The sequence below is a fragment of the Octodon degus genome, unplaced genomic scaffold, assembly GCF_000260255.1.
Source record: "Octodon degus isolate 3935 unplaced genomic scaffold, OctDeg1.0 scaffold00201, whole genome shotgun sequence".
NCBI lineage: Eukaryota > Metazoa > Chordata > Mammalia > Rodentia > Octodontidae > Octodon > Octodon degus.
The window spans coordinates 4,691,541-4,704,086 of NW_004524777.1; the positions used below are offsets into that span (position 1 = coordinate 4,691,541).

At 49.9% G+C, this 12,546-nt stretch overlaps 1 protein-coding gene across 5 annotated transcripts in view; it reads left to right on the top strand.

The window, feature by feature from the left end:
- Positions 1-11,404, top strand: part of Eda (ectodysplasin A) — a 465,104-nt gene extending 453,700 nt beyond the window's left edge. Inside the window, exons 4-8 of one of the 5 annotated variants that reach the window (XM_004644523.2) lie at positions 630-809; positions 2,266-2,300; positions 3,227-3,278; positions 5,742-5,872; positions 7,399-11,404. In XM_004644523.2, the coding sequence (XP_004644580.1) occupies positions 630-809; positions 2,266-2,300; positions 3,227-3,278; positions 5,742-5,872; positions 7,399-7,650 (650 nt within the window). In that variant the 3' untranslated portion in view covers positions 7,651-11,404. The remainder of the gene's footprint in view (positions 1-629; positions 810-2,265; positions 2,301-3,226; positions 3,279-5,741; positions 5,873-7,398) is intronic. The other 4 variants (XM_004644524.2, XM_004644527.2, XM_004644525.2 and 1 more) reach the window with 4 other exon arrangements.
- The last annotated feature ends 1,142 nt before the right edge of the window (positions 11,405-12,546 follow it).

A 12,546-nucleotide genomic window follows, 5' to 3' on the forward strand; every position in this document is an offset into this window, starting at 1 on the left:
TCTCCCTCATTCCCTCCCTTTCCCTTATCCCCATCTCTCATTTCCACAACTCCTTCCCATCGCTCATTTCCACCTAGCCCTGAGCCCAACATCCCCCACACCTCCTGCATGTCCTGACTCCTACAGGAACCTCCCTCAAGCTAATAAGCTCAGGCTATCCAGCTTCCTCTTGTTATGCACATCGGTTCCACCAGCCTGGGCTACTAACATGAAAGTCCCAACTCATCAAGAATAGCCCAAGTCTAAAAAGAACCGTAAAGTGCCCATATGTCCGATTGCTTGGTATTTCTCATCCTTTGGACTCAACTGAAACATAACCTCCTTTTTGAAGTCTTCCCTGCGCTCTTCAGCCTTTGACCCCTATACTAATGTAGCACTTCTACTGTCCTGTGACTCTGACTATTCCCCCATTAATGTTAGAGTCATCTATTTCTAAATACTCAAACATGTCTAGAAAAGAGTGGTTCGAGGGGACTATCTATGATTAAAATGTCTGGCTCTTTAGCAGGTATTCTCAGAGGTCTGACTTTGTGTTGTTGGAAGTTTCTAGAACTCTCAACAGTACACCCCTGACAATATACTATTTGTAATAAGTGACTACAAATGTAATGTTGATTCCTGTTTTTCAGGAAAGAAGGCAGGGCCACCTGGGCCCAATGGTCCTCCCGGTCCTCCAGGGCCTCCAGGACCACAGGGACCCCCAGGGATTCCAGGGATTCCTGGAATTCCAGGAACAACTGTTATGGGACCACCTGGTCCTCCTGGTCCCCCTGGTCCTCAAGGACTCCCTGGCCTCCAGGGACCTTCTGGTGAGTTTCCCTGTCTCTTTACCTACCTAGGAACTTTGTAAATATTTTTTTTCAGAGCAGGAATGGCTGACCCTGGGAGCAGTCTTAAATAGTGGTGCTGGGGTTGGTGTGTAATAACAAATACAGATCTCCTCACCCATTATAAAGCTAGGAATTGGAAAAGCCAATGGGCCCTGGCCTGCTCTAATTTGTTTGTACCACCTGTTCTTGCCCCATGTCACCACTTCCATCACAGTCCCTCTCATACTCTAAAGCTTCCTATCATGGACCAGTAATAAACTCCCAAGAGCCAGAGCCAGAGGCCCTGGTGGCTCATTAAAGTTCCAATGGACAATGGATTTGGTCTGCTGTGATTCCCAGCATCCAGCTACTGATGTTTGCATGGAAATAGGCCGAGGGGAGGAATGCCGGGGACAGGACACAATGACAAGCCCTAGGATAGTTTTCATCTCAGGAACTCTGAAGTGCCTCTCTCACAGTTGTAGACAAGTAGTCACTGATGGTCAAGAAGCTGGCAATATGAGTCACTCGAGCTATGGGCACAGCCAACCCAGGGACCAAGGCTAGCAAGCACCAGAACCACGTGCTGCAGGAGTTAGGTCACTGCCCCATCACGCTGCCTGTTGAAATACCATTCATCCCTTTGCATCTTTCTTCAGGGACCAGAGGGCAGCCAAAAGGGATAGCTGCACATCCAAGCCAGCCTAATTCAATCAGTTGAATTGACAGGAGTCAGAATGCCTGGACTTACGTCAGTTATTTTTTTGTTCTGCTCCCATCCTGTATCTTGGAGTTTTAAAGTAGTGGACACTTTATAGCTGATTTTACTAGGTCTAAAATTCAGCAGCAGGGCTCAGATTCTCTAACTTGTAATTCAAACAGGGCTAAGAGTGTTACCATGGTCACAAGAGACAGAGCTAGGGCTCCCTCCCCCATTTAATCCAATCATTGCACAGGTATTTATCAAGCATTTTCTGTGTACAGAGAAATATATGGCTAAGTGATCCTTGTTCTCGTGGAGTATGTCCTAGAGAAGATGACAAAGAAACAAGATTTTTACAAATGACAATGGGCTGTTGGAAGACAACAGAAAGGGAACGGAAGGCTCGAGAAGCAAGTGCTGTTGGCACCTGCACCCTGGAGTGCCTTCCCTCTGCCCTCCACTGGTGCTCAGTGGGGCGTGCCTTGGGCTAGCATTCGCAAAAGCCCAGCTTCCCTGCCTGGTGCTGTTTGCCCCCAGATGAAGGTCAGGGATAGCCAGGAAAATGAAGGGATGTCCTTTCCCATCCAGGGATCCTGCCTTGCACTTGGCTTCTCCGTCTGGCTCTAATCCTTGGGGAAGAAAGCTTAGATCGGAATAGCTGAGGGAGCAAGGCTCAGTGCCCCTGGCTCCTGAGGTGAGGAGACAGGGCAGTAGAAAGAGTGTGCCCTCTGACTGGGCTGTCTTATTTTGCAGGTGCTGCTGATAAAGCTGGAACTAGAGAGAACCAGGTTGGCTGGGGATTGCTGTCTTCCTGGGGAGGAGGGCAGGCTACATACAGGCTTAGAAAGGCCTTGAAGTCAGTTCCCAGCGAAATTTCCTCAGGCTTTATGTTGTGAGGATGCCCTGGAGCTTCAAGGTTTTCATAGCTGCCCTGCCCTGTGTCTATGAAGAGGAAAGCTTCGCTGTAGGGCCTCGCTTTAGCTAAGGGAACCTTATCTGGCCAGGACCATTTTTCTTCCTCCCACAAAGAGAGTGAGGGTCACCACAGCCAAGGTCAGTAATGGGCAGAAAGGAACTGCCAGTCCGGCCTGTTCACCTGGGCTGCCAACTCCCTAGCACCCCGCTGGCACTCAGATGCCTGGGATCAGAGCTGAGACGTTTGAGAATATGTCCTTGAAAAACAGCCAAGCAGCTCCAGGCCCGGCCCAGCCTGGGCTTCTCCCTTAATGGGCTGAAGGGCTCCTCCCTAGTCTTTGAGCTTCCTAATCTGTCTCTATTGGCAGGTTCTGCTGCCTGGCCTCGCCTTGCCTCATCACAGCCGCCGCACGACAGCTGTTTGGCCACAGTGATAAATCTACACAGCTGCGCGGTGCTTGATGGTTTTGTGGGGCAATTTTATATCCATCACCTCATTTGATCTTCAAACGTCCTGTGAGACAGGCCAGACAGCAATCCTTATAATCCCTATTTTACAGTTGGGGAAATGAGGCTCAGAGGCAGGATATTTGGCTGAGATCTCCTAGCGAGGACGGAGCAGATCTGCAAAATCAGATTCCCCTCTCATAGAAACAGGCTCACTAACAAACTAAGACAGGAGAGGGATCTGGGTTGGAATAGAAAAGGAAAGACTAGAAAGCAGGGGTAGGAAAAAGCATGGAAACCTGTGGCCCGGCAAGCAGCCTTGACGGTGACTACTCTATCCTTGTCCTTCCAGCCGGCTGTGGTGCATCTGCAGGGCCAAGGGTCAGCAATTCAAGTCAAAAATGGTAAGAATCAAAGTGGGCTTCCCCTAAAGGGAGCTTCTGCCTTCCTTCACCCCCACCCTCCAAAGAATCACCCAGACTAGTTCCTCCCAGGCTTCTGAGGTACTTTAGCATAGGAGGCCATTCTCTACTCCATCTTGCCCTCTGCTGGCCATTCTGTGTAACTTCCAGCATCAGCACCAGTTGCACCCAAACTGCATTTAGAATTCATTGGTGAGGGAGCCAGAAAGGGACCTGAGACATCATTATCTAAGGATTTTCTTTTTTTTTTCTTTTTGGCCACTCTCAGCATGTGGTGTCAGAATCGAACCGTGGTCCCCTTCAGCTGCCTAAGCTTGTCTAAGGCGCTTTAGACCGCTGAGCTATCTCATCTGCCCCTTACCTAAGGATTTTTGAGGGATAGAGGCTAGAGCAGAGTCACCATGGAGATATATGTAGTCTTGTAAGCATTTTCATAATATAAATTGGATAAGGCAACACTAAGCAAAATTAAGTTCTTGTCTAAAGACTCTACACAAAATGGGAGCCCTTTTCTCAGGGAAGTGGGGCATACCAAAATCTCCAGGATATATAGACCAATTCTAGTACCTATTAAAAGGGAGAATGTGTTTAATGAGGTGGAGAAAAACTGATTTAATATAATCCCTATGTTTCAAAGGTGAGGAAGTAGAGTCCCTGAGAGATTGGGTAATACCGTAATAAATCATGCTGCCTTATGTTTGCGTGGTACTTTAGGATTTCCAGTGTGTTCTCTTCGTCTGCTCTTACATTTGACCCTCCCAGCCACCCTGCAAGGCAGGTATCAGCTCCTTTTCTAGGAGATGGAAATTGAAGCCCAGAGAGGTTAATTAACTGCTCCAAGATTTCTTCAGTTTAAGAGCTGAGATTCCAAATTATACCTCTCTGACTCTTTTACTATGCTATGCCACTCCAGTTTGTACACTCCATTGAATGGTTAGGTTCATTTTTTCCCCCAAAGAGACATAAACATTCATTAATGAACAACACTTTGAAATAATGTCCAGTTCACTGGGTGCCCAAAGTCTGAGTTAGCCAAGGTCTGGAACTAGCCCAGGTTCCAGACACTTGGGGAGCTTATGGTAGAATGGAGGGACTTTGAGTGCGGAAACAGTAAATAAGGGTTGAGATCCCTGTTCCATAGGAACAGCTTCTACGATAAGAGCCCAGTCAGTTTGAATGGGCTTTGTTGAGCTTCCTTAATGACTGGACTTAACTGTACTCTTGACTACCACCGGATTCCTGACTTAATGCCCTCGAAGGTATAAACAGGAGCAGAAGGGCACCAAAAGCCAAACTGCCCGGCTGGGGAGCAGGTCCAATGGACCCCAGGACCCTAGGTGAACCATGATCATTGTCCATCCAGGGGCACTGGGACAGACAGGAAAGAGATTTGCTTGAATGTCTACTCAAGCAAAGGTAGGCTCAGGGTTTATTCCATGCTAGCAGCTGCTGATTTCTCCCCCATGACCACAGAACAAGACTATTTCTAGTTCCTCCATATTAGTCCATGCTGACCTTTTGTCCCACCAGAAATACTGAGGAGGTCGGAAATGGATCCCCTACACCTCAGGTGCGGGCCTCCTGAATTGGGCTCTTGTGTGAAGAATAGGTGGCAGAGAGAGAAAAAGCTCCACAGGGTTAGGCTTTCTTCTCATGGTGGGAAGCAACATCTTTCTTGCTAAAGGCTGGAAAGGGCAGTTTCCCACTACCCTTACACGCTAACATTCTGTGATTGGTGTAAAGCTATATACAGATGTGTTGCCAAGGCTGTCTCTGCCCCTAGATGCCCTCCCCTGTCCTCCTGGCAGCTTGTACTGCAAACTGGTGGTCCATCCTCCACTCTCATAAAGATTGCTCTCCCCTGTGGGGCCTTGTGACTGAATCACCAAGATCCTTGAAGATCTTCCAGATACACAGTTCATTGGACTGAGTGGTTTTCTGGGGGCTTGGGAGGATTTCCAGAAAGAGAGCATGGTGGAGCTGTAGGAAGGATTTCTCAAGGAAAAGAAAACTCATGAACCTGTGAGACAGGAGAACAATTCAGGTCCTAGGGCTGGGGAAGCAAGATTGAATAATAAAAACGAGTCTGCCACTCAGAGCCTGAATTTTGCCTGTGCACGCCCCATAACAGCAAAGAATGTGCAGCAGGGAACCCACTCTTCTTGGTGACTTCCTCCCAAATTCCAGCTAGGAAATGTTGGTTAAAGTGACCCTTCCGGGTAGGATAAACACAGATAAACAGACCCTGGGAGTCCTGGGTGGGCCCTGCGGCCACTTTACAAATAGCACACCCACTCTGCTTCCAGGTGTGCTTTGTGACCCTTGGCATTCGGGGCCTGCTAAGTCACGTGGGACGGGATGGAGCGTTGTATACTGCTTGGTATTGTTTCTGTTGTCCAGATTATTCTGACATGTACTGAGTGACTGCCCTTCTCTCATACTGAGATCTTTCAGGTGGAGTGCTCAATGACTGGTCTCGCATCACTATGAACCCCAAGGTGTTTAAGCTACACCCCCGCAGTGGGGAGCTGGAGGTACTGGTGGACGGCACCTACTTCATCTATAGTCAGGTAGAAGTGAGTACGGTCTCAGGCCTAACGCTTCTTATATCCAGAATGCAGATCCTGTACAGACCACTTGGGGGCACTGTAGAGCCAGCCAAAGCCATACAATGGCAAACTTCCTGCTTTGGCTGGTGAGGGAACTGGGGGTGTGGGGGGCACCGACTGGGAGCGAATTGAAGGGCAGAGGCTGTTTCTTTTCTTCTTCTTCTTTTTTAAACCCCTACCCAAACAACACTGAAAAATTGTGAAGAGAGGCCCCTTTCATACCCTGCTGATTCCCTGATGCAGGGTCCCAGGCTCTTGCTTCCCTCTTGAACTGTTTCTGTTGCCAAACTTGAACTTGGTCTCCGCATAGTTTTTGAAAGCTGGCTCCTGGGCTGCTGGGAAGGCTTCCCCACAATGCTGCTAGCTGAGACATTAAAATGAGTTGTGCTCCTTTCAGTTTTCTCTCCATCTCAAAAAGATTTCTGACTGCCTTTCCTTCCTCTTTCTCCCCTTTGTTTCTGTGTCCTTCTGTTTCTGTTATTCTTGCCTCCTTCCTACTGTCCTTCTCCCAGGCCTTTTTCCTTTTGCCTTTGTCCTTTTCTGTCCCTGACCCCAGTCTTCAGGTCTGCCAGTGGCTGCCAACTTCCATCCCTCATTGTGTGCCTCCACTGGGGGTTTCCTCAGAGCTAGAGGTAGGAGTATCAGATACCAGTCCCCACCCTATGAGGCATGTGGATATAACCCCTAGTGTCCTGCGGACAAAGCTCTGTTCAGTGGCACAGAATCAAAGCTTGGGATGGTGTGTGATGTCAAAGGTAACAAAAGATGGACAAACTAAGTTCTTGGAGACAGGAGAGACTCAGAAGTGGCCTGTGTGGGCTGGCAAAATCCTCATGACTCCAAGCTGTGGGGTCTAGGTTCTTGCTTCTCCTGACCACAGAGTAAAATCAGAGGACTGAGCTTTTTCCCCTCCAATTTCGTTCTATATCATGTGCGGTAGATGTCCATCATGCTGGATCTGTTTGCTCAGGCATCAAATGAGGAGACAGTGGTGCTGCTACTCAGGGTGCTGAAGCTCAGGGAGCTTCTGTTAAAGAGGACAGAAGTATCAAGTCCCCACTGGGATCAGTGACTTTTAAGCTTAGTCCCAGATGGACTTTGGGCATTGAAACTGGAAGTTAGTTGGTGTCTGCAACACTGATCGAGCATCCAAGGTGTGGGTACCACTGTGCTTCATGCCAGGGGTAGGGTGACAGGTGTGATGACAGGGCAAGCAAGACCCAGTGTTTGTCTTCTCGGAGTTTGTGGAAGGGACACCATTGTAAGAAAGGTTTGCTTAACTATCTGAGCTCCAAGGACTACAGGAAGGACAGCCTATAAGCCTGTCACCCTGCTCTGACTGTTGGCCCGCTAGCATGCCTTCAAGTGGCACTGCCCCTCCCCCAGATACACTGGCAGCTCATCAGAGAAGGTTCTGTCTGATCACCACAAGGGAGGGCCCCCAACCTCTCCTTCCTCTCTTCCCCAATCCCTTCTCATTGCCTCTCACCCAGGTCTACTACATCAACTTCACTGACTTCGCCAGCTATGAGGTGGTGGTAGACGAGAAGCCCTTCCTGCAGTGCACCCGCAGCATCGAGACGGGCAAGACCAACTACAACACTTGCTATACTGCAGGCGTCTGCCTCCTCAAGGCCCGGCAGAAGATTGCCGTGAAGATGGTGCATGCTGACATCTCCATCAATATGAGCAAACACACCACCTTCTTTGGGGCCATCAGGCTGGGCGAAGCCCCTGCATCCTAGATTCCCCCCATTTTGCCCTTGCCCATGCCCCTTCCCCAGGTCTGGGAGCCAGGACTCCCAGAACCTTTAAGTGCTGCTGTGTAGTGAGGTCCATTGGCATTGCAGCCAGAGAGAAAGGCCCCCGTGCTATTTATTCCCAAGTGATCCCATGATGGCAAGGCCTACTTGACTTTCCAAAATGGCCTTGAGTTAACAGGAGAGTTGATGGAGCCCCAGCATTTACAGGAAGCACAACTTTCTTTGGCTCCACATTGACTGGCTTGAGACGTAACTCTTCAACCCCAAGGTCCCTATTGTCCGTTTTATCACTTGTTGCACTAATGTGAGGATCCAGAACAGCAGGCAAGAGAAAGTGAAGGTGTACTCCAGACTCGGGGTGACCAGAAGGGGGCTGCAGCTTCTCTCTTGGCTAGGGCTAAGGATGGGGTGGCATTAGCTTGCAGCCTAAGGAGAGAACTAGGGAGGGAAAAGATAGATGACTGTGACACAGACCAGGGGAGAAAGCTGCCTAGTAGGCATCCTTGACAGTGAAAGGTTCTTGCTCCTCTGGACTGTGAGTGCCCGGAGAATCTGAGCTCTTCCACTCCGGCTGAGAGCCACACTATGACAGCTATCTGGGCTTCAAAGTCAAGAGCATTGCTGTCCCTTGGAACCATCACAAGAATGGCCGTAACCCCACTTGCAGGAGAACCTCAATCTGTGCTTGGGGCCCTGTGTCTCTCACTTTGTTTACAGCTATGCCCTGTGCTCAGAAAACTCCCTGGGGCCCCTCCCACTTGCCACCCCCCAAGCCTGACTACAACCCCTCCTGTCTTCTTTCTCCACAGAGCCTACCTCTGTCCGGGACAGGTGCTTAACCTGAGACCTATGCTCACATGAGTCCGAAATATTCTTTAGCTTACCTGAACACAAAGGACGGTTTCCATTTATTAAGCAATACAAGTATTATCATCTGATTCCAGTCAAGCTGTGTCTGGAGGGAAGGGTTGGACTAGATGATCTTCAAAAATCCCTTCAAGGTCTACTGAGAGGCAGCTGCCATAATAACTTTCTAAATTCCTAAGCCCTAGACCAGTGGCGCAAATTGCATGTGGGTCACAGTGGGCTGCGTGTATCCTTGCAGACTCTAGAAGGTCGCCATCACTGCCTTAGACTGCTTGGGCAGCAGCAAAGCAGAGCTTTTCTCCCTCTCCTGAAAGCGCAAGAGGTGGGAATCACTGGGGAGATTTGTCTAAGTTTGCTGTGGGCCTAGTGATCATTAAGCCCGACTCTGCCAGAACAGCAGGTGGTAGCCTCCTGGCCAAGTTTCTTCAGAAAACCATGGCAGAGCATCGTCACCAGATACCTGTGTTGCTCCTTGAAGCCAGGCTTGGGAGCAGCTAGAGGCTAGGCACAGGCAGCGTTGTACCCTCTAGTGCCATGCGCAGCTGCCTTCCCTCACCCCCAGCCTTCCCTCCTGGTCACATACTAGGCCTGTGCAAGTGTTTTCCACCCTAGCTTCCTATCCTAGGTCAGGTCTAAAGCTGTAATTGTCACCCTTGTACAGGTAGCTGAGATCTGCAAGGAACAATAGGCACTTCTGTCAGAGCTGGACCTTCCCTTTCTAAGCTGCCACACTGATCTTCCAAGAATCAGGGCACTAGGCGGTGAGCCAGGCCGCCATTGTCTGGTTCCCAGTGACAGCCTTCCAACCTGAGACAAAGTACACTTGAGAAATAACTCCTGTGCAGTGCCTTAGGCCACCTGCAGTTGGAGCAGGAACTGACAAAACTGCGCCTGAAAGCCTGGGAGGTGCTTTCTGTTGTTTCCTTTCGGGAGGGCAGGACAGAGAAAGCTGACGCCACCTGCTGGCGTTTCTGATGCCAGAGATGACTGATGCTTAGCCGAGGCTCAGGGAGGTGAAGTGCCTTGACTATTCTCTAGCCCAGTGTAAGTCACAAACATGGCTTCAGCCGGGTCTGACACCAGAGCTGTCCCCTTACACCACAGCACTGTGTGGCATTTGGGGTCAGGAGAGAGCTAATCAAGGTGCTAATCCCAATCTAGCATCCTGGGGGTCCCAAGGACAGACCGAAAGATGCACATTTTTATTATTCGATGCTAATACCTGTCTCAAGGCTGCCAGGGCCTCTGTGACAAGAGCATCAGATGTTTCTCTTCAAATAGCCATCGGCCTTAGAGCGAATGTTCAGAAGAAAATTATTGGAGCTGTGTCCAAGTCGCAGTCCTCTGGGACCCGCAGGACTGGGGGCCCACGTTTCTTTCACCTATCCAGTAAAACAAGCAGCCATCATTTGTGGACAGATTCCTTCCATTCTCCTCCACGCAGCTTTCAGGGTCAGCTCACTTCTTGCCAGTACTAAGTGCGACTCCTTGTACCACTTTCCATTCCCCAGAGACCTTGATAGTTCCAGGGCCTCTGTTGCCTGGGAGGGAGAGGAGACCCAAGAGAGGACTGGTTCTAAAGCCACATGGATGTGAGGAGAGGGAAGGGAAAGGCTTCCTAATTGTGCCCCTAATCAATGTTCTGACCCCCATCCCATTGTCTAGAATGGTGGGGCTAGAGGGGAAGTAGGGTTCCTGCTAGAACCCTCATTGATCCGGAAGCCTCAGTGGAAACCCTGGAGGAAACAGGACAGTGAAGGAAACAACAGGGAGCCCTGCTGAGGCAAAGGCACTGGCAAAGCAGTGAACTAACTTGTTTACTAACAAGACTGGACATAGCATCACAATTTGCAGTTTACACTGGTGTGAGTTACCAGAGGGCCAAGGCTAGCATGGAGAGTGGGACAAGGACCTCTAGTAAGCAGATGACAGAGGTTTAAGGGAGAATTGCGTGGCAGGGGCCTCTGCCAGCTGCTTGGGCTTCAACAGCCAAGCTGGCACAGAAGGCAGTTGTCTGACTCTGCTAGGCTCCTGGGTCCCTAGAAACGGTAGTGTTTGCTTCATTGTCTCTTCTTCTATCCTGACCCAGGGTTCTTTTGCTTAAAGGAAAGGGCTAGGAGCCTTGGAGGTGAATGGAGGCTTTGGTCTGTGTGTATGGTGTCATTTGCAATGAATGCAAATAGATTCAGAGAAATTCAGCATAAAGAGGGCCTCTGGAGGGAATATAGCCCGACCTGTACTCCACCCGGTATTGCTTGGGTAGGAACTGAGGCACAGAGAGGGGTGGTGGCCTGCGCAAGCTCACACCTCCAGACTCAGCAGACAGAAGGCCTCCCGGAGAGAGCAGTGGGCCAGTCCTGAGGCTGTCCTTGTCCCACATAGCCCTTTCTTTCTTCCTGCACAGACTCGAGGCTGGAAGTGTTTGGCCCCCTTCAGGAGCCTGGCCAGGCAGGGAGAGCAGCTGCAGCCTTTATTAGTGTTCTGCTTCCTCCCACAGCACTTGCCCAGCTCCGCCTCAGGACTGGCCCGCTGCCACAAAGTCCTTAGGCTACCCTAGTGCTCCCTCAGGTCCCTGATGACCCCAGGCCAAGCTAGCGTGAAGAAGGAACATGATATTTCTTTTTAATCCATTTCAGGGCTCTCTCCGGGAGGGGTTGGGGTGCGTCATACCTATTCAAAGATCTTCCAGCTAGGATGGGGCGGGGTGAACTTTGTTGTGAGAATGGCCTGGAGCAGGCCCAATGCTGCTTTTGGGGGTCAGCATCCAGTGTGAGATACTGTGTGTATAAACTATATATAATGTATATAAACTGGGATGTAAGTTTGTGTAAATTAATGGTTTATTCTTTGCAAATAAAGTGGCCCCCATTCTTGAAATTAACTGGAGCATTTCCTGCGTGTTAGGTGTTTCTTTGCAAACAATGCCATACATCAGCCAGGGGAAGGTCCAGGCCACCCATTCCAGTGGGGGCACTAGAGGGGAGGACAGTATGCCAGGGACTGTGGTATAAGCCTGTACTCCCAGCACTCTGGGGAGCTGAGGCAGCAGGATCGTAAATTTGAGCACAGCCTGAGCAACTTAGTGACAGCTTAGCTCAAAAAAAGAGACTGAGACATTGCGCGGTGCCCTTAGTTCCATCCCGTGTGCTATGTGGGAGTCTGAATTTCCAGTGACAACATTGAACATCCTCTCTGTGCCCCGGACCAAATATTCTGTCCCTGTCACCTCTGCTTTTCTGGAACCATATGTCTGGGAGGCTAGATGGTCTACCAAAAGGGCTATTGTCCTGGAGCAGAGATGTATCTTATGGACCCACCTACAACTTGAGGCTGGGTCAAGTATAACAGATATTTCAGACCTGGAGCCAAAACAGCTTGGAGCAGCCCAGAATTCACCTCCTCACTAAAGTGTCATCTCAATTTGCAAATAAAGAGTAGCTCACCCAAGCTGTCTGCCAGTGGCCGCCTGCTCTGGCTCCCAATGCTGTACACTGCGTTCTTCTGAGCTGCCTCTGTCACTTGGCTGCATGCTCTGCTCTACACTCTGTGGAGAAGCCCCATGGAACCTAGACTATGAAAGGGGGTCATGGGAAGATAACTGGAGAGCAGCTCAGACAGCTCCAACAGGCACTGCTCACAGTCCCAGCAGCCTTTGTCCCCACTGTACAGAAGCGGAGTGTAACACAAGAGCAGCACACACTGTGGCCTGGCACAAATCTGCAATGGCCAGGTATAAGTGGACTACATGTTGGAACCCAGGCTGGTCCCCCAGCTGCTTTAGAGAGGTGTGGTTTTTTTTTAAAGGAAACCTGTCACAGGAATGCTGTAGACTGTCTAAAAACACCTTGGGGTATAGCTCATATCCTCAGCATGTACAAGGCCCTGGGTTCCATCTCTAGCACCAGAAAACAAAAACACTTTATGGGTGCTCAGGGAAAATGGTAGTCCAGGCTCAAGAAGCAACAGGAAAAGAAGAGTAGAGGTCAGACTCTAGCTCCCACGAGGCAGGTA